Raw genomic sequence first — 26,394 nt, 5'->3', positions numbered from 1 at the left:
CAGTGGCGTAGCCAGGAATTGCGTTCGGGGGGTGGGGGGGGGGTCCAAAACCAGGGGGGTAAATTTGTGGAAAACAGGGTACTAAGTAATGGGTTATACACTAATTTTAACACTGTTAATAATCGAAAAAACTTCATTTGTTAAAGAAATATTTTGTATATTCATGATTTTTCAATATTTTGTTTTCTTCATGAAGGAAAATAATTGCGTTTTTATATTTCGGGGGGGGGGGATCCGGACCCCCTGGACCCCCCCCCTGGCTACGCCACTGCCCTTAAAGCGATAAAATTTTCAGCAAATATTTCCTCCTGGTATGGACCGTACTGGCGCTGACAATCAGGCGGTGGAGAGGGGAGATACAGAGATGGGAGGGATGGGTCGGTGCGATCAACGCCCTCAATCACGCAAGCGGAGAGAGGAGGAACGCGTCCTTTCCGAGAAACAATGCAGCAACGGCGAGCGCTCCTTCTCCGCACAGGTGGCCCCCCTTTCTTTCCGTCGGCGCGACCGCATCTTGACCCGGAGTGACAAGGACAGCGACTTCTCGGGAGCGACGGACGGTGGGAAGGGGTAGGGGGGGTGGGAGGAAGACACAACCCCCTCCCCCGCTAAAAAACCACCACGAGGACGGATGGATGGATGTGTGGAGAAGAAAAGAAAAAAAAACATGAGGAAAAAAAGCAACCCCGCGACGACGAGGATCACGCAGAAGCAGCACCCATGTCGTTACAAGGTGCTGCCCATCCTGAAAGCAGGAAAAGAGAGGCTGAGGGATGCTGGGATGGTTGAATTTGCAGCTCACGGCAGGACCACCAATATTACTAGGCGCGTTTTCTTAACAAAGTACCGTTTTGAAATATTAAAAAACAAATAGTAACAATTTCACTTTTTCCCGGCGAATGATGGCAGATAAAATTCTTCTCAGGATTTACTGTCATTTTGTAACAATTTAATTTTCACAGAAAAGCCCACATTTTAAACAATCTTTCCACATATTTCCCGCTAACAATACGGCACTTATCGTATCGAACGACGTGCTTTTGTATGCTGTCGTCATTGAAAATTGCCGCCTGAGTTGTCAACCACTTGAGTTCAAAATGGCTACATATGGACCCGTGTTTTGGGACAGGCAAGGGGTTGTGCTTGTCGATTATTTGCCTGGTGGTGATTTAATAAATGCTGCGAGGAATTGTGAGATCTTAAACAAATTGCGCCGAGCAATTGAAAGCGAAAGACGAGGGATTGTGAGTCAAGGGATCGTTTTGCTGCAGGACAATGCCCGTCCACACGCAGCCGATCGAACTCAATATCTCATTGCATAATTCGGTTGCGAACTATTCCATCATCCTCCGTACAGTCCCGACCTAGCGCCATGTGACTCAAGAAACACGTAGGAAGCCAGCGCCATGATGTCGATGAAAGGATAAAACAAGTGGCTGTCAACTCAAGCGGAAATTTTCTATGACAACGTTACACAAATCACGTGGTTCGATAAGATAAGTACCTTAATATTAACGGAGATTATGTGGAAATGTACTTTAAATGCGGGCTTTCGTATAAAAAATAAAATTGTCACAAAAGTTTACCAGTTTTTTTATACTTTAAAGCGGTACTTAAAAAGCGCGCCCCGTATTATAAATAGGATATCTCCGGTCGGCCTTCAGAAATGTTGCCATCCACAGCGCATTGTACCACGTTTGCAAAAGCCGCCACCCGCGTCGCTGGACGATCCGAATATCACGGAGCTATATTAACGGCTTTACAACCGGAATTAAATCAGTGGTGATGCGATGACTAATTCATAACTTTCCAATAATATCCTTCAGATTTTAAATTCCATACATGATTATTTGATTTTGATTAATGTACCTAGGAAGTGACATTGGATATTTGATTTATTTCACTTTTTAAAATGTTTTATTCAAGGAGATTAGATTCAACAATGGGAAAGATACACCAATTAATTCCACTGACAATAGGGTGGTTTCCTATTATTTTTTTATTGCCTAAATCGAAAGATTATTACTCCTGGAGTGCGCATTTCACGCATTTAGATTTTTAAATGACGATATCAATTTTTCGCGATTAAACGAAAAGTAAAAATTTTCAAGCCGCCAAAACGCGACGGCTAAGTATGAATGCTAGGAAAACACCGTATGACGTCATTCTGGTTCCCGCTGTCGCCGAGTGAGGTGACCTTGGGGCGAGGGTATGTGCTTCGATGCGATGCAGGCTGCTAGCAGGTAGCAGAGCACCCTGCTTGCTGGAAGCGCTTGGCTTAAGGTTTATTAATACCTTATCAAACGAAGAAAACTTTCCGACCTAAGCCAGTTTAAATAGGTGATTATTAAGAGATGGTTCCCTAAGCTCTGTGCCTCATGCATGCATTGGTAATCTCCGACGATGTAAAACTACTATCTACTAGTATAGAACCTGGGTCCCTGTGACGTCACGTGGAGTGGCATCGCATGGGCGGCAATCTGGCCTTTTTCAAATGCGGTTAAAATTGACCATTGCCATTCGTCTAAACTGGGATTTCTAAAACCACATAATTTGTATATTACGAATACACTAATGGTGGGTAACGAAACGCAATGACTGCCTTTCGTTTTCTTTGATGAAGGAAACTACCCTATTCATTACATATATCCCTGCACGAATATTGAAGAATTTCCCAGGGCCAATATGTCTGAGCTATCGGCTTCGTCCAAAATAAGACACCGATAGTCAAGAAGGTGCATCACTACTGAATGCTCTCGACCCCTCTAACTTCCTAACGTGTTATTTGTTTAAGAATAACACGAAATTCTTAAATGTAAATAATACATAAATGATACCCATACCTGTCTATATCTCTATCTCAATTGTGAAAATTTTACCCCAGAACAAATACTCTCGTTACATTTTGAATTTAACTTGGGAAATATTGAAAACTGCGGGTCGTTCACTCACACATAAATCGCAATTCACTTGAACTTTAAATATGAAAGGGAAAGATAAATTGTCAGAAAGCTATCCTTCCTATTCAGCCAATCTCTTTTCAGTTTAAATTGAGAACGATGTCGCCAACCTTTCATGAGTTGGTGACGTCTTGAAAGTTCCGGTTAATTTACTCGTTCGGGGAAGAACCTTTTTATGGAGGGTTGGAATCGCTCACAAGAGGGGGTGGCGAGCAACAAAACACCAAGCGAGTCGAAGGAATAACGGAGAAATCGGCCACCCGATCGACATGAGTTCGCGACATCATCAACTTATTAGCGAAGGTCGTCGAAATTCGTCGCGAACGGCTCGAAAAATAGGCGATTCTTCACAATCGATAATTCAGAATTTAAAAAAAATTGTGACAGAACATATCCATGTACCCAGGAAATTTCAAGGTACTTGGGATAATAGTTGGTCAAGATAGATGAATAGGAACAATGAGAATAGCGATGAGTTCTAAACAAGTAATAATCATCAATGAAGATCTGCCCCAAGGCTGGATCCCGCTGAACTGCTCCAAACTTCTCTATTTTGCGCCCTCATTTTCTTCTCTTGATAACTCCCGTTTCTCCTCAAATTTGTCAACATAACCAATTTGCTTCTTCCTTCCTTGCGTTTGCTTTACACTTTTCCTTCCTTAATTTCACTCAGGAGGAAGTGATGCCTCATGAAATGCCCCAAACAATTTGCTTCCTACTTCTAAGGACAAGTAATTAGCAAATCTCTCCCTTAGGAGTAATGGAGGGGAGAGTTGTCTAAATCGCACCGCTCTCCAAATCGCACCACCATCTTAGAAACCAATTTAATAGCTATATGTGCAATTTAATGGCTGCATTTGGAACTTCCCGCATCACCAAGCACACCCCACTTCAAAAGTGTGGTTTCCTATTATTTTTTTATTGCCTAAATCGACTGATTATTACTCCTGGAGTACGTATTTCACGCTTACAGATTTTTAAATGACGATATCTATTTTTCGCGATTAAATCAAAACTGAAAATTTTCAAGCGCGCGAAAACGCGACGGCTAAGTATGAATGCTGGGAAAACCCCGTGTGACGTCGTTCTGGTTCCCGCTGCCGGAAGTGAGGTGACCTTGGGGCGAGGCTTTGAGCGCTGATGCGACGCAGGATGCTAGCAGCTAGTAGAGTACCCTGCTAGCTGGTGGCGCTTGGCTTAAATAAGGATTATTAATACCCTGTCAAACGAAGAAAACTTCCCGACCATAGGCAGTTTTAATAGGTGATTATTAAGACATGTTTCCCTGAAGTCTGTGCCTCATACATGCATTGGTAATCTCAGACGATGTAACACTCCTTTCTACTCGTATAGAAACTAGGTCCCTGTGACGTCACGTGGAGTGGAATCGCATGGGCGCCAATCCGGCCTTTTTCAAAAGAGGATAAAATTGACCATTCTCATTCGTCTAAACCGGTATTTCTAAAACCAAATAATTTGTATATTATGAATACACGAATGGTGGGCAATAAATGCCTTTCGTTTTCTTTGATGAAGGAAACTACCTTATTGTGGCCACCTGTGTAGTGCCAAGTCAGATGCGTAGGTATTATGAAAATAAGTTTCTCTTCTGCTATTTATTTCGTCTTTTTGCAAGAATATTGAAAACATACGAGTTCTTTTTACATAGTTTTAGCTACATATCACATTTTGAAGTCTATTGTGTTTCATTTAATGCTATAAACAGCGTGGTATGATCACGTGTTTAGGCAGTGGAAATGATTTCATATAAAATGGCGGTCGCTCCCAAATCACACCACGTCTCTCTTTACTTGTGCAATGTTAGAAGTCTTAAAAAAGCTGCCGTGAAAAGACTATCCCAAAGAATTAAACACTTCTACAAAGGACTTGTATTTTTTCAATTCTTGCGGATTTTATATCAAGCAATAAAACTGCTTATGTTATTTATGTCAAAGATATGGCTTATTTGACATTTTTCGTTCCTTATGTTACGGGTATTTCAATGGACATGTCTGCTCTCTTGAGGGATCTAAAAAATAAACTTAACTAACATGAGTCTCCGCCTCTAGTTGTCGCGCTGAAACACCATTTTCATAATTTATGTCTCCATTGATTTGGGAAACCGGTTGCATAAATCGCACTGTTTGCAGAGGTTTGAAATTGAATTTCTATAAATGTCTTCAACTTGGAAATAATTGTCCCCAAAAATTGTGAGAGAAGTAGACATTCCTCCTCATGAAATATGATTTAATGCTTTCCCGGCGAATAATGTGGGTAAACTTTTCTCGGGATTCCCACCGGGTTAATGTTTTAATATCGGCCAACGTTTCAAGTACCGTCTCTGCACTCATCTTCAGGGCTGAATATAGGTCAACTTTTCTCGGGATTCCCACCGGGTTAATGTTTTAATATCGGCCAACGTTTCAAGTACCGTCTCGGCACTCATCTCAATATTCAGCCCTGAAGATGAGTGCCGAGACGGTACTTGAAACGTTGGCCGATATTAAAACATTAACCCGGTGGGAATCCCGAGAAAAGTTTACCCATATTCCTCCTCATATTCAGCAGCATTAAAAACTTATATTGCGTCACTTATTCTTGAGTAAATTCGTTTTTTTCAAAATTGGTGCGATTTAGGGTACCTTCCCCGATATTTCAATGGCAGTTTCCAGATTTTTTGTTTTTCACAGGCTTTCTTTCCCATTTATATCCTGAACTCAAATTGTAAAAAAACGCAGGCAATGAGTAATGAGCGAGGAAATGATCTAGAGGAAGTGACGCGTCAGCTTAAGTTGAAGCGAGCGAGGCGGGTGGAGTGGGGTGAAGTGAAGGGGCAAATCCTCAACATCCCCTTCACTTCGGGAATTAATAATCCGCCTGCGTTGGGCGCGAGGAGGAGGCGCAAATCCTTAAATGAAGTCGTGGAGTGGTCCACGGGAGGCTGCGAAGAAAGGAAGGGAGGGAGGGGAGTGGGGTTTGGTGATGTTGTGGGAGGATTGCATTATGGGAACATGAGAACACGAACCCACCCCCTCCCACCCCCCGCACGCACCGCCCTCTGCTCTGAACACGCACGCACCACAATCACACGTGAGTTGTGTAAGACGGGAGGGGGATGGGGGAGGGGGTGGGGCAACAGCCATTAAGCCAGCAAGCAACGAAGCAAGCACGGGGATACGCCTCTCGCCCGGTGGCTTAGCAACCGTCGGCCCCTGACAACCAACTCCCCCACACTCCCCATACTACAGGGACGAAAGTATTTCGGACCGTGGCATTGGCAAACGTATATTTCACATGAAGGCTTCGATATATTACGCTTACGTTTCCCGATAAATGTGCTCGTGCGCCAGCAATACGAGGCCAAAGATGAACAAATTTCGCGAAAGACGGCCGCCCTCGATTTTTTCTGAAAATTACCAACTTGCTGTAGTTTAATGAACTGTTGCGTGGTAAAAAAAAAGTGTGGCATAATTTTAAAATAATAGAGTCCTTCATTTTGGTAGTACATAAAATATTTTAGCCATAGATACACAAAAAAGGCGGAGTGGCTGTTGTCAGCCAATTTTTACACATACGTAGAAATGAAGTACCTAGATGCTTCCGCCTGAGTCCAGCAAATTGACTTACACCATTCTATTCTACCAAGCTTCGAAATTGGGAATCTCAACTAAAATCCTATACTCACATTGGCGAACCCGAATTTTAAATCGTTTTTCCGAGCGTGCGGTCGACTCCGGTTCCGGCGGGTGGGCCGGAAAGGTCTTTCTAAAAAGTGTTTCGCCCTCCTTGTATCCAATGATTCGTCCAAAGCATTTCTACATCCTGAGACACGTGTCTGGGGTGCAATAATGACAAATGTCGGAAGAAGGTGGGGACCAGTAAGCTAAGTACGCTTTCATTGAGCATCCATTCGCCATTTTTTTACTCAAGTCGATTGTTGTTGCCCAAAAATAACGTGGTAACGGGTTTAAAAAATGTTTTTTGCATTTAAGATATTGTTGTGTTTTCACTTAGCGAATACAGTCGTGCATAAAACACTTGAGAGATATATTTTAAAATATTCACTCCGGAATCGACCGCTAAAATTCACATATGTAATAACATAAGCAAAATAAAGACACTTTGCCGTAACTCGGTCCATTGTCCAGCTCTCGCGGCGAAATATCGGCGACCTTTCGCATAGAAGTTGATGACACCATTTCAAGGATGAACAAGGAAATCACAGCATCTCAGCCACGTCTAGGCCACACCTCATCCTCGCGTGGTTCGCGGTTATTTATAATGGGGTGGTTTCCTTTTATTTTTTTATTGCCTAAATCGAAAGATTATTTCTTATGGAGTACGTATTTCACGCTATTAGATTTTTAAATGACGATATCTATTTTTCGCGATTAAATGAAACGTGAAAATTTTCAAGCGCGCGAAAACGCGACGGCTAAGTAGGAATGATGGGAAAAGCCCGTGTGACGTATTTCTGGTTCCAGCATTCGCCGAGTGAGGTGACCTTGGGGCGAGGCTTTGAGCGCTGACACGACACAGGCTGCTAGCAGGTAGCAGAGTACCCTGCTAGGAGGTAGCACTCGGCTTAAATAAGGATTATTAATACCTTATCAAACGAAGGAAATTTCCGAACATAGACAGTTTTAATGTGTGATTATTAAGAGATGTTTCCCTGAGCTCTGTGTCTCATGCATGCAATGGTAATCTCAGACGATGTCAAACTCCTATCTACTCGTATAGAAACTAGGTCCCTGTGACGTCACGTGGAGTGGCATCGCATGGGCGCCAATTTAGCCTTTTTCAAATGCGGTTAAAATTGACCATTGCCATTCGTCTGAACTGGGATTTCTAAAACCAAATAATTTTTATATTATGAATACACTAATGGTGGGTAACGAATGGCAATCAATGCTTTCGTTTTCTTTGATGAAGGGAACTACACTATTATTCTGAGCAATCCGTTCCCTCAATTCTCTCTGAACTCCTGAGTTGATGAGCCGAAACTCTTCAGCTCATGAATCGTGGGCGGCGACTTGGTTGTTTTTTTTTTAATGAAAAGCATGAAGAAGATTAGCTTTTCCGTCGTATCTCATGTTTCCTAACGCCGTTGAATGCCGTTCTCTTTCAATGAATCGCAATTTCTGATTTGTGTGAACGACCTCATGGCAGTTCACGATTTACCTTTGAAATTCTGTCACGATGAATGCCCAATTCCACAAAGGAGTTTGAATAGCAATAAATCTGGAAATGGATGGAATATCTAAACCTGCACTTTTGATGGCCGAACTGCAAAGAGTCCATCCCAATAAAATAAATACTTTACTTCCTCAAAGAACCGCACAGGAAAATGTGAAACTTGTTTCACCCCGCTTCCTGTGAAATTCGTAGACCGAATAATGAATCCCTCCAGGAATGCGCTTCGATTCAATAAATGTTATTAAATTTATGCCTTGGCAATTCTGTCTCTTCAATATGTGACTTAACGTAAAACAATATCTAATTATTAGCCGATAGTCGGAGTTTAAATTATCTTTGCCACAAGTTTTCTGCTTTGCTGATATTTTGCCTGCTTTTCTTTTACTGTTTGACGCGACGCTTTTATTTACCATCTTCATTTGTTGCTTTCACGATCTTGATAGCGGCTTATTAACGAATTCACGATTTTTTGTAAAGAGTATTTTTTTTGCTTTTTGTCCAAGATGTTACGCATTTTTGTTATAATAATAATAATAATAATGTCGTTTATTTTCGTAGGCACTGGGGCCCATGAGAAAATAAAAGTACAGCTTTCTACATTTCCATCTTGGCAGATAAATAGAAGTAAAAACGTAAATAAATATAATTACAGGCAAATGCAACCAGCACAGATCGCCAAGAGCATGAAAAAAAACAATACAATATTTTCAACAAAAAAATAAATAATCGCACTCATTTATAAAATACTTAATACAAGAATTTAAGGTGACAATGCATTATGATAATTATGACAAACAAAATCTTTTTAAAAGAAACCGTAACATTAGGATAACACTGATTTAGCACATTTCTAGTTGACCATTTATTCACATATGTATCAATAAAAATAGCAATAACGATAATAATAAGAATTAGGCTAAACATGAATATGCCGGCCTCGGTGGCGGCGGGGTAACGTCCTCGCCTGCCAAACAAGAGGTCGCGGGTTCGAGTCCCGCCTGGGTCCAGTCCAGTGTCCAGGCCATGGTTGTTTGTGTACGTTTAATTGTTATTTAATTGTTAAATTTGTTGAATATCCCGATATAAAATGGCCAATATGAGCTGTATTCGGTGGTTTGAGAATAAAATAAAAAAATAAAATATAAACAAAAGAAATTCAACTTGAGGTTATGTACTTAAATATTCCATAATGGCAAAAAATAATTATTTTTGGCCCTAAAGGAATCCCAGAACAAAATGTTTTCTAAAATTGATTGTTTGAGGCGTAACTTGGTGAAACCGATTCATAATTAAATTAAAAAAGAAGAACTTTGTGCTTTCACATTAATATTTATTCACGACCATGGTTTCAACGTTAGACGTCATCATCAGGTGAACTCTACAGAGGTCCATCACATCCTTTTATACCAGGCTAGGAGGGGGAGGGAGGAAGGTAATTAGTCCTAGCCCCTCCTAGCCTGGTATAAAAGGATGTGATGGACCTCTGTAGAGTTCACCTGATGATGACGTCTAACGTTGAAACCATGGTCGTAAATAAATATTAATGTGAAAGCACAAAGTTCTTCTTTTTTTAATTTAATTTAAAATGTTTTCTGTTCTATTCCAAGGAGAAAATGAGAAAACAGTCTCGTCACAGGATTGTTCTGTTTCTCGCCCTCGAATGAGTTCGCCTTCGCGTAATCCACATGATCGCTAAGTAACCCCGCAGAGCATTCTACCAAAGACGAAATTCATGAGCCAATAAGAGACTCAGGTTAAATTTTCAAAGGGATTGCAGGCCATTTCATCAAAATTCCCTGGAAAACTTCATGAAGGCAGTGACGCAGCGAGGGGGGGGGGGGGGGGTTTTGGGGGTTAAACCCCCACAAGAATTTTTTTAATTTAATCCATTTTATTTAATGGATTAGTATTACTTATTAAAAATCTTAGGATTAATCAAATATCCATCAGAAAGCCTTAAAACTCGCCATTTGGAACCATTAATCTTAAAAAATTTCTGGAGGAGGACCCCCGCAACTCCCACTTACCCTGGCTGGTATGCAATACCCCAACACCCCAAAGTATTAGTTGCGCCTAAAACCCCCCCTAGCCTTAATTTTTAGCTGCGCCCATGCATGAAGGTGATGGTAAAGGTTTTGCACAAAATCTGTAAACTTCGTTTCAATACCGACGTTGAAAATCTCCCGAAAATTTCTTCAGTGATTTCAAAGACCTTCATCAAGATCCTCCCTACATCGAAACGTTTACAAATCCACTCGAAAACCGCGTAGCAGTTACATATCATGACCCACACCTCTTGAGGAGAGACAACAGAAAACGTTCAGCACGCCCTTTAGAAAACTCTAGAAAATCCCTTTGTGCAGCAACTTGTTCTCCGAAGACGTTGTCATAGAGGCTCACAAAACCTCTGAATAGAAACTTTCAGACACCTTTTGATACGTACTAATTGTAGTTAGTGGTAGGATTGTTTCCCGCAGTAATAAATAAACTATGCACCCAACTGCAACTCTATCCTATCCGATATGAGAGGAAATGGGAATGTTGAAGGACCTAAGGTTTTCCCGGCGAATAGACTGGAGGAAGAGTTATCGGGTTTCCAACCTGGTCCAAGGGTTTTTCAGCACCGAGGTTTCTAGGACGAAGTCTGCCATCGACTTCAGGATGAATTACTCTGAAGACGATGGCAGACTTCGCCCTCGAAACGTCGGTGCTGAAAAACCCTTGAACCAGGCTGGAAACCCGAGAACTCTTCCTCCAATGGGAATGTTGATTTAACTACGCAGCCAAAGGATATCATTAAAGCTTGCTTTTTATAAATTCACTACTTGTGATGTATCAATCGTAAGATGAACGTTATTTCATTTTTCCACAAAAAAGAGGAGATTAATAATAGTAACGTAAGTTTTTATACATCTACCATCATGAAGCTTATGGAATACTCAAGCGTGTTAGTATCTAATTGTAAGAGGAGCAACAGATAGTTTCCATGCGAATCTAACAGCAGTCAACTTGGACACGAGTAAACTAGGCCGTAGACGGGAGGTCCGGGAGTCGAACTCAAGACTCACCTGCGTGCCTACGAAGGGGGGAGAGGCAAGGGGGCGTGTCAACCCCCACCCCATCCCATTCCCCCCCCCCACCACCCACCCTTGGCTCCTCCTCTCCCGTTACAAATCCGCCCCCATCCCCATAGCTACCACTCAACCGCCCACCTCGTTTTATTTGATTTGCGAGACGTCAGATGTCGTTATTGCTAATCTGGAGCCCCAGGGCGCGACTGCTTCTCCAGTTACCACTCTTACCCATCGCCCACCGCGGCTCCCACCCATCCCAACACACTCCGACGTATAAGTAGAGAGAGACTATATAGTAGAGGACCCACCTGCACGCCTGGAACACCACCACATCCCAACCATCACCATGCTCAAACCGTGTGGAAGTAAAGGAAAATCCGCAATTACGTTGATAGTACTGCAATATTTCTTCGGGAGCAGATTTTTTCACGGTGATATGGCAGGAATCCGCGAGAGACTCTATGGTCAGGCCTATACTGTTTGAAAATCTGAGAAACAGCGCACTACAGAATGGCAAAGACAACATTATTTTAGAACCACAAAATATTTCCATGGCCAACGGAAATGATTTATCAAGATAGGTGCTTACAGGATATGTTTATGAATCCGATATTTTCAATGACGGAACATAATTAAATTAAGGCACAATTCACAATATTCCAAAACCACATTTAGAGTTTAAATAATACTATCTCGGAGGTGAAGATCTAGCGTCCTCAAAACTACGGCCACATGTTGGATGAATGAGGCAGATATTTTGTGGAGATCCATTATGAGATATGAAGTGAAACACTTCGCACTTTCCACATAAAAATTTATTAAACTACAGTCGACATGTTTCGCTGCACCGCAGCATTATCAAGACTAAACCAAGAATTTAACCATACCAATATACCTATAAAAAAATGCACACTCGCAAACATTTGAGAAATTGGGGGTGGAAGGTGGGGTGGAAAGGAGGGTTGGGAAATTTTAAACTGACCGTTGGACTGGGGTGAGGTAGGGGAGGGGGGGATGGTGACTATTTTCAGGTGCTCGGAGGGTTTTTATGTCTGATGAGACAGCTTGCAGATCAGAATTAGATGTACCCCTAAAAAAACTTTTCACTGCCAGCGTGTAAAACCACGTGCGAACACTCCAACTTAACGCTATCCTAAGTGACAACCCATTTTCATGGTTTATGTTATATCTTATCATGGGGGAGTAAAGCCCTCGTCACCAAACCGCAGGTCGGATCAAAGGATGGGAAGGTCATCTTCGACCAGATAATCTACATCTACGTAATATATACGTACTATCTAGTATACACTTACTCTATGGTACTACCTCGCAAGCCTCCTTAAAAGGTGGGAGGTGCTAGAGGCATGGATGATTGAGTCGTAGGTATATTGTTAAAAATAAAGGGCCAATAGGTGCTCCTAACGGGGTGATTTGAAATCAATAAATTTTGAGAAACCCACTTGCGTTTCAGCCAAAGTTAGATACATTTGAAAGGTTACTAGATTACAAGTATTACAATTAAAAATACGATAAGGTACGTAAAAAGTCTGCTGGGGTTTTCGATTTTGGACGATTAACGGTGCATGTTTATGTTGAAGCTGTTGAATTCGTTCAAAAAGAGTATTTGATATCGTTAGCTTTTGGCATGTTACTTGCAATAGTATTATGCATCATTAACACGACTCTTTACAAAAGGTTTACTATCAAATAATAAGTTAAAACTAGCTGACCCGGCGAACTTCGTACCGCCTAACAATCAATGAACTTACAGTTTACTTACACCATTTATAAATCAAGAGCGGCTGTATCGTTTTTAATCATGTTTAATTTATTATAATAAAATAAGGATACAAATTCAATAAAATTACGTAAATGAGTACCAAAATTGCTTGTCAGAAAGACATTTTCTTTATTGAATCTACATAGGGTGGATCGGAGCACGTTTACGCGGATTTTTTTCAACAAATTTTCTTACGTTTTAGCTTAAGAAATTTTGGGCATTGTGGTTTAATAAAGCAGTTCATGAAATAAAAATTATACGCATTCAGTTGTTGGCTATTTGCGTTATTAGCTGTAAAAAAATGTTTTTAGGTCCAAGTCTGTTGCATACACTTGGCCCATTCAGGGGGCAGGTTGACACGACCCCAGACCGACGCTTGACTGATGCTCAAATTCGTGCAAGAAAAGCCCCTATGAAGCAGCATTCGCATTAAATGACTTAAGGCGCGCCAGTTTTAGTATCTCTGTTTGGAAAAAATGCACTGCGTAAACGTACTGCATGCGTAAACGCACCACGGTGAGCCCTACACATTCGGGTTTAATGTCTTGCGTCAAGCACCTTCTGATAAACAACAGTTTTTGTTTGATTATCAGGCGCAAGATAAAGCCGATTAAGCTAAATAAATATAGCGAAGCAAAGCAGTGACGCAGCGAGGGGAGGTTTTGGGGGATAAACCCCCCCGCCCCCAAGAGCTTAGAGAATGTTTTTATGAAAGATTTTGTTATTAATATTTGGGGGACGGATGACTAACAAACAAAACATATTTAACTATTCACACAGCCACAAAACCCACTATTTTGAACCATTTATCTTAAAAAATGTCTGGGGGGAGTGCCCCCACACTTCCCGCTTACCTTAGCGAGTTTTCTATACCCTACAGACCCGTGGTATTAGCTGCGCCCAAAACCCCCTATCCTAGCTACGCACTTGAAGCGAAGGAAGAAATACAGAGGATGTTATATCGACTCGTGAACATAGCACGCTAAATTGACCATGAGAAAATCATGGGTTTTCATTAGCACATGAGCACAAACAACACAAAAACTGAAAGAATGACCATGCGATTTTTTAATCGCAACACGAATTGTAAATTGAATACGTTTAAGCTCAAAAGGGCATATGAGTTGAGATCATGGAATCTACGGAATGAGGACTTCCTAACCTTTGAATTTTCCTTTGAGTAAAGTTGCGTGAATCACATTCATCACCAATTTTTTTTAATGATCAAACACGTTCCGTTGGATAGTTATGGTTGTTTTAGGCTTCGAAAGATCATGAGCACAGAAACTACATTTTTCTGTAAATCGTGCCTTGGTAGGCCAGGTACGTCCAAGGACTTAAAATATTCAGATAGATAGTTGGTGATTTCGTCTTCGTTTGTTACACATTTAAAAGATTCGAATCCATGCAGAGTACGAACTATTTGAATTTACCTCGTTTTAGCCATCCACATCTTCGTTCTTGCTCGCTAAATCAACCATCATTTATTCTTTTGGTGATCAATCATATTCTGGAACTCTTTGTTGATGAGCTCACCTTCCGCTGAAACTTATTTGCAATCATTCCAAGGAAATGAGTTAAAACTACTCGATTCCTCGACAGGAACACGGACATTACCGTTTGTCAACAATTGCTTGGAGATTTGTTTACAAACACGGTAGTGAAGTGTCAACTCGAGCTGGGCCACGGCTGGGCTTACAATCAGCTCGAATTAAATTTAAAAAATGTAATTTCAATTTAATTAATATTTTGAATATATTTAGTAATTAAAACGTTATATTGTTACTAAATTCAGTTATTAAAGTGGTAAAAACAAAATAAATTATTTAATTTGTAGTTTTGACCGACTTATCAATTGTTGTGTTACTATAACTCATAAAAGCATGCCCATAGGAAAGAGATGAATTTTATTTTGTAAAATTATCCCTTTTTTAATGGCCTATATGTTAACCCCGCCTGAGACGAATCCAAAGAACCAAATCTCATTGAAATCGGTGCAGCCGTTCTCGAGTTATAAGTGTTCTAACTAACACGATTTTCGACTTTCTTTTATATATATAGATAATGAGTATTATCGAATATGAGTTACAAGCAGAGAAGCTAGAAGTTAATTATTTCTTTTTACATCGGGACAATTGCCTGCATGATGCGTCATCAAACATCATGTAAACCTACTGTGTGTGTCCGGAATAATATAGTGCATCTTTGATTAATGTGAAATTGTAACGAATGTGGACAAAGAAGGATTGGGGGAGAACAATACGCATAAGGAGCGATATCAAGAAATAATTTGATGCCTGATAAATGACAAGGTTGTCTCATGCCCGAAAAATTGTGGAGAGCAAATTTTATAACAGCTACTACAGCGATTCTATTTTTCATCTACTGCTTAATTAAATATATATGGCAAAGTTAAAGACATGCAGTTCGTTTAGAACAAATGAATCGATAGGATGCCATTGAATATACAAGCAATTTGCGTCAGAAAAAGTCAACGGATGGTCTAAGTAGAACTTGTAAGAGGAGAAAGATTGAAAACGTCAAGAGAGAAATTGTTTGCAGGAGGGAGAGTGGCCCAAAGGGGTGAGGAGGTTTAATAGCGGTGGATGGAGATGTCAGGGATAGTCTAGGGAGGTCTAGGCTGCGAGGCAAGAGGAGGAGCTACACTCAAAGTGATCTAGGACTAGGTGTAGAAGAGGGCTCAGGTGCAGAGGCTGCACTGCCTTGACTGCACACTACAGGCCCGCGTAACATAGTTAAAAATCTCGTACTTTCCTAATCGAATCAGATATGAAACTGCACGCATTACAACGAGCTGTGAACTGATTCATGCAAATATTATAATCTCTAAAACGAGATGTAAATTTATTCGCCAATAGAAGAGATGGTCGCTATTACGATTTACTCACGTCAATGAATTTAAGGAAGGCACGATGACTAACAAATTCATCGCACTCGTGCTTAAATGGATCCTTATCACGATCAACAAGAATTAAGTCCCCCTTATAAAGATTTTCAGTACTTACGGTCGTTTTACACGGGGCACGGAATGCGCAGGTTAGAGCTGCATTAATTTCTAAAATGGCGTGGAAATGCGCGAATGCACGAACGAAATTAGAACGGGCTATTTTGCCGTCTCGCATCCACGCATTCTCGCATGTGTTCTAGCAATTCACCGCTGTACACATCGCAATTTTGATTGCGCCTTCGCACGTACGTCAGATTGAGCAATTCCGTATACCGTGTAAAACGGCTTTTAGAAATGAAAATCTCAATCAATGATGGCAAGATGGAAAGACAAGTATAAATGAATTCACAATATTTATAAATAAATCATAAGATAACGAAGTGTTAAGCATAGGAAAAAGGTATACTTACTAGTGGTACTTCTTCTCCTACACTTTTTCGAAGGAGGTGTCAATGAATGCACTCATTGTTATAAGGTAGTCCCGACAAAAGTATCTCTCACATGGTACTGAAGTCATCTCCATGGTGAACTCACGAAAGTCTTGAACAGAAATCATCGCGAACGTTTATCAGGAGAAAAAATCGTGTAGTCGCAAAGTTTGGTACACTGGTCGGCACGGGTTTCCCGTGGAAGTGAGCTGTTACTCACGCGCCGTACGTAGTCAGTTATTAAACTTCCGAACAATCTTCTCCCGTACCTGGATAAATCGCCGCGTTACGTAATCCGAATTTGAGCCCGCATTCGAAAATACCGAATGACACCAATGACGCGCACCATTAACTCACTTGCACACGACAAGTACACGAAGTATTTCAACTTTCACATGTTCCTCCGACTCGATAGTCGTAATTCAGCAAAACAATACAAACAAAAATATGCCAAATTTGAAATAAATCATTGAGGGTCGCGTTGAAAACTTTTTTTCTGTTGGGTTGACGAGAATGAACTGTTGGTGGCGCTCCAAGTGTCGCCACAAAGGATGGAGGGGCGATGGGAAAATAGACCCTCACTCCTCTGGTTAGAACCATAGAGTAAGAATATACGTACTCTAAGGTAGAATCCCTCTCTATATCCGCACTGCACACCGCTGTAATACGCATTAATTTTCTCCTAATTTCATTTCTGAAGTACCTGCCTATTTTTGCTAATGTATATCACAACAAAATCTATCAAAAAACATTGATTTTTTTCCTTAATTCTTTCCTCGACCCTAGGAATAGGCGCGATTTCCAACAAAGAAATAATTGGAACAGATATACGTTCACCCGAAGTGCTTGCCACTAACGCCGGGATGCAATGCGAAATAGTAATAAAATATATTTACCATATTAGATACGGAGATTCGTCCTTTAAGAACTTCATATGATAACTCACAAAGTTATAACATCGCATTTATAAGAAATACTCTACCTTTTGATTATCTATTGTTAAGGGGTCAACTCATCATCAAATTCAATGATGTCAATGTGAAAGTGTTTATCAAACACTAACATTCTAACAACTGACATTTCTCCCACTTCGTCCAAGTCCCCCATTCATTTGCAGCTTCATTATGTGATCCGTACGGAAATAATAGGCACTCCTTACAGAAAATCGCGTCCAAAGTTCGATTGTGGCGGAGCCAACCGTTTCCGTGGCATCAATCGGAATAACTGGGCGTGAGAGTGAGTTACTCCACTAGGCCACTTTTTTGATAATTTATGGTTCACAATTTAAAGCGCAAATATTATCCTGACGTTCATGTATATTTTCTGGCTCCAGCATATTAATGTCAAATTTTTTTCTCGCGGAAGAGAACTGAATTACATAAAAGTAGTTTGTAGTAAATTTAGGTCAATAAAATACGGAAAGCATGTGCAATTCATTAAAATTTATTATAGATAAAATGTAGAACTCGTACTTACATGTCAAGGATACGTTAGAGATCCTGCACAGAGAATAACATAAAACAAGATGCATCCCCAAATATTCAGTAATAGTATTGCCATCCAATGATAGCAGTCTCCTTTCCACTCATAATTAGATAGGTGTAGGTATCTCTTGGTCTTCCTCGGGGGACTCTTTCTTCTTTCCCTCCATTATGTTTCTTTGCCTAATTACTACACCATCTTAAATAGCCATTCCACCGTTTTTATAGCTTCTCTGGATCCAAGTTTGGGAATTACGGTGTAAGAGACCATGGTACCTATGTAAACCGGATTTTAAAATTATTTATGGTACCTGTTATATTTAGGAGCTGGAATTTATTATTATTTAAAGTCACTCATTTTTAAAAGAATAAATTTAATTATTTGATAATTTATTGATGTTAAAAGAAACATCATTTTATAATTCACAGTGTCCGGCGATATCTGGTGGAAATGTTTCATATCCATGAGAATAAACTAAAATGGTAACCTTCCACACAATTTTATTTACTAAAGTACAGACCCGGTTTCGACACGTAGTGTCATTATCAAGGTACCAATTAGGCTTTCCAAGTTCTATATATAACGTATGTATAGAACTTAGAGGCCGGTATATATAGAACTTGGAAAGACAAATTGGTATCTTGATAATGACACTACGTGTCAAAACCGGGTCGGTAATTTTGTAAATAAAATTGTGTGGAAGGTTATCATTTCAGTGTATTCTCATGAACATCATTTTATACCAGCCGATTAGTTCTACGAAATTCTCCTATGACTTTACGAGAAATATTTAAAAAAAAAGAGGATGGCACCTAAGAACAAAGACCGTATATCATGTAAGTGAAAAAGTGATTTTGCTACCTTAACTTGTAACTTTATGATGAATTTCATGAAGTATTTAAATTTTAAGAGCCTGAGCTGAGAAATTATTTCAGCCTCTAGGATATTATTTGATAAAAAATTTTAGACCAAGCTCACGAATCGACTCAAGGGATCAAAATCAATGGTTAATTTGAATGCACAAAAATATCAAAATTCATACCTACACTTAGTTTTTTTAAAGGTTAATATTATGGCATAATAAAGCGTAGCTGAAATATTTTCACCTAAAATGTAGTGACATCGGTTTTAAATTTTCATTATACTTCGCATTGAAAAAAGAAGAATGGAAGTATCGACACCCGTGAATTACGTGCCTCATTTCTCGAAACCATTCGTACTTTTGATGTAGCGCTTGAAAATTTTCACTTTTCATCATTTAATCGCGAAAAATAGATATCGTCATTTAAAATTCTAAAAGCGTGAAATACGTACTCCAGGAGTAATAATATTTAGATTCAGGCAATTAAAGAAAACCCTATTGTATCAATGTAAGAACAAATTATACTTTTTCAGTGACTTAAAATTTGGTATGGCAACGTCTTACCGCGAGGAACACATGAGTACTAGAACTGAAGCACAAGTACCAAAGCTGTGCATGCACTGGTGTGCGATTGCACCAACAGGTGCCTATCAATCGTATGATTTATGGATGATTGATTAAGCCAAACACAATGCGCCTAGACACATAATCACAGTAAATTAGACAACACACATATCATTAATAAACAACCGCCAAATTGCTTTTAAACATAAAAGGATGAAATTGTAATTTTGAGCCGAAATAGCTATGAAGGAATTGTCAAATTTCCTTTTCAAGCAAAACATACGACCAACATCAACCGTTTAAAAAGAAATTTAGAAGGAGAAATATTCATACTCCACTGTGGTGACAAGATGAGAAGATTGAGGGACTGAAATCGTGTACGAGGAAGAACGAAATGTTTGAAAATATTATTTGAAGGACCTGATTCGTCACCAACAACGCTTCCATTGGTAGCCCCAGTACAAAATATGGACATGATAAGTGAATTCTTCCTCTAAATCTAAATCTCTTCGTCTAAAATATAAAACTTAGTTTTATCTTAAAATTATTTTAGGATTAATATCAATTTTCAAACCGATTAAATCGAAAATTTAATAGGGAAAAACGAGGTGTTTCTATTCGGCCATAAATAAACTATGGCAAACACCAGCCCATACGGAGACTTTCTGATATGATTCATGAGCTAAGCTGTATTTGATATCATTTGAAAAAATAATTATCTGATTATCTCGGTGGAATTGAGCGTAAGTACCAGAAGTGGGGTTGAAATTTTCGATAAATCGTGCACTGAAATTAATGCTACGCACTAATGCGACCCACAGCTATTGCTTACATCGATGCTAATGTAGTTGGCAGATAAGACGGGTAATGGTAAATGCCTTACAGCTTCCTGCTATGCTTTCCATCCTGCAAGGGGGACAGAGGGATGGTCCTGGAAAGTCACGTCATTTTTTTCCTCAAGAAACAGTGTAAAATTGTGATCTTAGTAATCTTAAATACTAGTCCCCACATACCACAAAATATCTCCCAGATATCTAGAGCGTGTCTACAATGTCTTGGATATTTTAAATGCCTACTAGATGTCTATAAAATGTCTTTTTTGAGCGGAGACTCTTATTGCATATGTCCAGCGAAATAATCCAAAAAATACCCGATATCTTGGATATCTTAAATATCTACTAGATGTATTGAAAATGTCTTTAATACCTTGGATATTTTAAATGCCTGCTAGATGTCTAGAATGTCTTTTTTTAGCGGAGACTCTTATTGTATACGTCCAATGAAATTATCCAAAAACATACCCGAATTTTGAAAAAAGAAAAAGGTGTAACTGCTATGCTTTTTTGGTGGATGGATAGATATAAATTCATTGCACGCACGTACGCTAAAAAAACAAAGGGCAACTTCTGGCGAATGTTTATAAAAGCGATTTAAAGTTACCATAGCTTGTTTTTTTAAATATCTACTAGATACCTAGAATATATTTATTCTATAAAAGTCACGTAATTTTTTTCCTCAAGAAACAGTGTAAAATTGGCTATTGCTTAGCCTTCAAAAATACCCCAATATTATTCACTGGAAGTAATTTAACAAAAAGATTATTTCAAGAAATAATTCATCCTGCAAAAAAATATATTTGTGATAAAAGGGCAGACATCGACAATTTAAGCTAAATTTATTATTATTAAATTGATCAAAATTCATAGGTAACTATGAAATGTCCCAGATTAGTTACCATCAATACACAAATCCAATTCAGTGGAATAAAAAGTATGTCAAAACACTCGTCTCTTCTTTTTAATTAATTTACAACTAATTTTTTTAATATCGTAAAAACATTGCCATAATCTTTTACGCATCACAGCTATGTACTCATATAGTACTCGTGAAGGTGTTTAAATACGTTGTAAAAAACTTGTATTAAACATTCTTCAAGACCTATACAGCAAGACATTGAATCAACATTCATTGATAACGTGTAAATCAGACTCCTTTGAGAAAGCCAAAAGGAAATTGTAAGCTGCTTAGGAAACTTCAGATTTGGAATCGGAGTAGGAAGCCCCCATTAGAAAGAAGCGAAAGCCACAGAGGTTCCAATACTCAGGAATAATCCCCTGAAGACACTCTACCATCACTTCCTGCTCCACCAGCAGGCTGTCAATTGAATAATAAACTACTGTTGTACCGAAGCATATTATATTCGGGAAATCATTTATCCTGAATTTTCCTAATGGGTCCAATTTGTATATGAATGTCTCGAGAATATCTGCTCAAGATATATTGTAGATATCAGAAAAGCGGACATTCAGATATCTACAAAATGTCTAGAAGATGTCTACAAGATATTACAAGATGTTTTCTAGATATTAGCTGAAGACGTTCTACATATTTTGTAGACATATCTAGTAGATATTTTGAGCTGTGTTGGTCTTCACTAATCTTAAATAAAAATAATTAAATAAATTGTTTTTTAATAACTCCAAAGCAATGAAACATAGATTAACGTTTTTACAATGAAAATACACATTTTTCACACTCTCACGTAAGATCAGATGGAAGCGGTCAAGCCAAATCTCGCGATGTCTTACTACGGGGGAAAGGAGGTCCAAAAATAGCCAAAATCGCCTTACGAAATTAATGGCTAAATTATCGGGTATAAGCGGAAGTACCAGTAAATGTCCTTTTTGATCGCGTAGAAAACCAGTACATGTCCTGATTTTCCGGGGGTTAGGTATGATCGTTCACGACCGATCTCTTGGATCTTAATTGTGAATTTTAGTAATTTCAGTAGCATGGCAGAAGGAGCAGTTCAAAGTAAAAGGCCCTCTGCAAGATTTAGATCAGTGGTTCCCAAAGTGGGCGCTACCGCCCCCCGAGTAGCGCTGCTGTAGTCTATGGGGGCGAAAAGGGGGCGGCAGGGGGGCCCCGGAGGGTCCTGACAATGTGACAAATGCGAAGGTTCCGTAACCTTCCTTTTGTATTCGTTTTCAAGCTTCGCTTCTAAAGTTTACTTTGTTTCCCGCATATGGAAGTAATTTAAACCATGCGTTTTCTTTCATTTTAAAGTAAGAACGGTTGAAAAATATTTCCAAGCCTCTCTTGCACAAGGGAAACGTTTGAAGGGGTTTAGTCTCATTTGGTCTATCGTTGGTACTACTTCACGACACAGAGAACTTAATTATTTATTAGTCACTGTTTTTAATTTAATTATTACAATGTTCCTCATATGGTTAATTAGTATATCATTCTGATTATTATTTTAAAGATACCGATTATTTTAAAGATATCGTTGAGTATAGGTTTATGGATCCAAGGTGGCTCGAAAATGTTTGGGAAACACTGATTTAGATTCACCGAAAAATAATTGGAAAGTTTAGGGGCAGCAGTGCGGGTAGGGTCAATGATTGCAACTAAGGCTGCCCAGAAATATGCAGTTCCGAAGTCAGTTCCCTATGCTTATTGTTAGTATCCCGTTTTTCATTTTTTTTTCCTCGGACCCACCTGGTTTTGGATCCCCGCCCCCAAACGAAATTCTTGGCTACGCCGCTGCCACATATAACATGAAAGATAAAAAAGAAGTCTTACGGTTCCTCGATGTATTCATTTAAAAAAAAACACTTTTTTATGAAATCGGATAATTCGCCATTCTATGATTCAAAATCATATTTACATAGAGGTTCTCACAACTGAAACACCTTTTGAGTAAAAAAAAATGTTATCCTTCAGTTTTCACTTTCAATACAATTTTCGAAAAATCATTTTGAAAAAAACATTACTTTAATACTTCACTCCTTTCCTGTACGCAAAACCTTCATTGCTTCACATCAAAAGCGAGTTTTCGTCAGGTTCTGAGCATTTGGATACTTCGACTAGTTCTATTGCTCTTTTCACTTCAAGTTCCAATTATTCAAGTCCCCTTCAATCATAAATAATTACTGAAAACTTCGTATAAGTAAAAATTTCACCTCTAAAATTAAAAATAACGCGAAGCGATATATTAACAATTTTTCATTTCATGCTAACGCCAGCTCCTATTTGAAATCCCACTTCTTGCGATCTCAGTTCTCACGGTCTACGCCCGTGAGATAGATACCTTGAGTACAATTCGACACAAACATTCAGAGGACATAAGACACGGAAGACATCAACTGCCAATAAATGTTTACAAAGATAAGTAGAAAAAAATAAAAGATATAAAAATAAGTTGGACAACGCTTCAAAAGAAATACCCGTCGAGGAAGAAAGGCATCAACATAATGAAAGTCACGATCCATTATACTAGGGTCACTGTGAAGTTACCAAATACATCATAGTCAAAAACTTTCAAACAGAAAAAATAGTAGCCACATTTGGAAGGAACGTAAAGAAAACACTTAGCGCATGAAAACTAAATATTCATTTGGCGGTCGTGCTTGGTTGACGGAGATAAACAACACGAAATAACTACTCTCGAGTCACTTAAACAAAATTTGGATGCATTACCCAAGTTGCATTTTTTTTACGGCAATAAAACGAGGGAGGCTGGGTTTCCTGGACCATTGGAATTCAAAACTTATGCATGACGATTGAAGTTGGACATAGTCCTGTTCTCCCTCAACAGGGGGCAGCAGTTACCGAAGTCCTAAAATGTTTCTCATTCCGTCCCGCCATTAAATTCTCAAAACAAACTAATAATGGCAAAAAAGTGATAATACAATCTTATGGACGTGTTAAAAATTAAGCTCTGTTGCAATGATTTCAGTCAATTTATTCTCTCCCGTTTAACGCAAACATTGCTATCCATTAAGATCCAAATCGGAATAACATGAAGAGAAACCAAGATTACGAGTATGATAATCCTTCAAAACGACGAATATTGGCTACATAAAAACTACATCTCGTCCAAAATAATATAAAAATTCAAACCTGAGTAGCGTCTCCTCTGGTGTTCTCTTGCAGTCTCTCTCTCTCCACATCTTCAGGAGTGACATCCCACCGACTCTTCCTTCTCTTGTGGGTCTTCATCGCGAGTGGTCCGGTCATTAGAATAGTCTGCGGTATCACCATACTGTTAATAACACAAAAGCAACTCTTCCCTACGCTCCTAATTGTCCTCTAAAATCTTCTTCCCTAGGTTCCATTGTGAACATAGTATCTTGTCGTCTGCTACAGCACCATGTAGAAATTAGAAACTAAGTTGGTAGAGCAAGAGATAAACACGAATGAAAGAACACTTGAATGAAAGCAATGGCTAATCTAATTTAAAATCTCAAATTAATAAAAAAAGGAGCCCTCTTTCAGCTATACGTATTCACAACAACGTAACTGTCACACTTTGATAACGATACTGGTGTCGAATTTTCCAGTACGTCCCAAGCAATGCCTAAAGAGATGACTTTGTAATAAATAGATCGAAAAATTAAACCCACCATTGATAATTAAAAGTGCAACTCACGATATATTCGCATATTACCCAGGTTTTATCGGTACCAAGCAGACTACGCCCGTGAGATAGATACCTTAAGTGCGATTCGACACAAACATTCAGAGGAATAATGGAAACCAATCGACACGGAAGACATCAACTGCCAATCAATGTTTACAAAGATAACTTTAAAAAATCAAAACTGAGTAGAACGTGCCGAACTGTACACAAATACACGACCACTTCCTCAAATAACAAGTACCGCCAATGTTGCGTCTGGTAAGTTGAAAAGCAAAAAGCGCCATAAGGCGGGAACTCAAACAAATTACTACTGTGCCGTCACTACGAATACGACAGGAAATCCTTGAGTCAAACTCTGTGTGCTGTCACCCACCGCGCATTTAAATGAGTTTACCAGATGTTCCAACATGTAATCAGGGTCGGCCAAAGGTTTAATTCAAGATGATGTAATCCATCTAATTCACAACTATTCTATGCTATTTATGTGGCCCCCTCGGCTTGAATCAAGAAATGAATGGGGGTTTTCAACCAAACACTACAGGGGAAATTTCTGAAGAGAAATCCCTTTTTCTCCTCCATTACGAAAACATTTCAAATGGCAGTATCAATTTAGTCAATTTACAATATGAAATACATTAGTATTCCACCATCTCTAGTTTACTCATTTAACATTTGTCATTTTATTCATTAGGCAACTTACAAATACGTGGAATGCTTGCACCACCTATAATCCACATTTAGGGGGAATCTCTATCACGTATAATCTTTAGGTGGTCCAAAATCAATTTCTTTAAGACCCTTTTAAGAATCCAAGCATTAACTAATTCAAACAACACCCTTGGCAGATAGGATGGCCCATACCCTTGACTTCATTATTTTGCAAGAGAGAGATAGAAATAAAAACGAAATCATTGAAAAGTTTTAGGTCATATAGTCATACATTCTGAAGAAATTTAAAGTGAAACCCATAGCACACAAAGTGAAACATCCTCAGGCAATGACTAAAGATATCATGAACCACATCAACAGCTTAGCACATTTACCAGTGCAGTCTTCTCCCAGTAATGAATACTGAAAAAACACAATGGGGGTGCAAAGGTATTTTGAGCTACATATACTTTTATTGTGATGAAAAATAATCAAGTTATATGCTAAATTTAAGACAGTTTTATTTAAACTGATTATATGCATATATAAGGCAATGTTATCTTATGATATAAAAAAGTTACAATTGTCATTTTGCAATGCAGTTTTGCTGGGCTGCCGGCAATCGTCATTGCAGGCAGCCCAGCAAGGGGGGGGGATGTCCCCTCCACCCCCATTTGTATCTGCCGCTGTCTTCACCTTTCGCAGTCATCCAGTGGCCATATACATATGGGGGCCACCCGCATTGCCTAACATTGCAAAACCACAATTGTAAAATTTTTAAAATCATAAGATGGCATTGTCTTGTTTGTGTGGTTATAATCAGTTTAAATTAAACTTTCTTAAAAATTGCATGTGAAAAAATTATTTTTCGTTACGACAAATTAATGGTAGCTCAAGAAATCTTTTGCACATCCCCCCACCTTCCGTTTTTTCTGTATCGCTACTGCAGTTCAGTCACCTCATCATATCCATTGCCATACTCATATCCTTCCGTCTTTTTAAGGGAA

General features: G+C 39.1%; 1 protein-coding gene across 3 annotated transcripts in view; it reads right to left on the bottom strand.

The window, feature by feature from the left end:
* LOC124156504 (eyes absent homolog 2) overlaps positions 1–24,963 on the bottom strand; it is a 560,747-nt gene extending 535,784 nt beyond the window's left edge. The window contains exons 1-2 of one of the 3 annotated variants that reach the window (XM_046531079.1): positions 24,749–24,963; positions 24,220–24,485 (exon numbers count right to left, since the gene is read on the bottom strand). In XM_046531079.1, coding sequence (XP_046387035.1) covers positions 24,220–24,360 — 141 coding nt within the window. In that variant the 5' untranslated portion in view covers positions 24,361–24,485; positions 24,749–24,963. Of the gene's footprint in view, positions 1–24,219 lie in introns of all 3 variants that reach the window. The other 2 variants (XM_046531080.1, XM_046531078.1) reach the window with 2 other exon arrangements.
* Between the last annotated feature and the right edge of the window lie 1,431 nt (positions 24,964–26,394).

Source organism: Ischnura elegans, chromosome 3, assembly GCF_921293095.1.
Source record: "Ischnura elegans chromosome 3, ioIscEleg1.1, whole genome shotgun sequence".
NCBI classification, from domain to species: Eukaryota; Metazoa; Arthropoda; class Insecta; order Odonata; family Coenagrionidae; genus Ischnura; species Ischnura elegans.
Note: the sequence above shows the minus strand (reverse complement) of the source record. Positions and strands in the feature narration are given on the sequence as shown.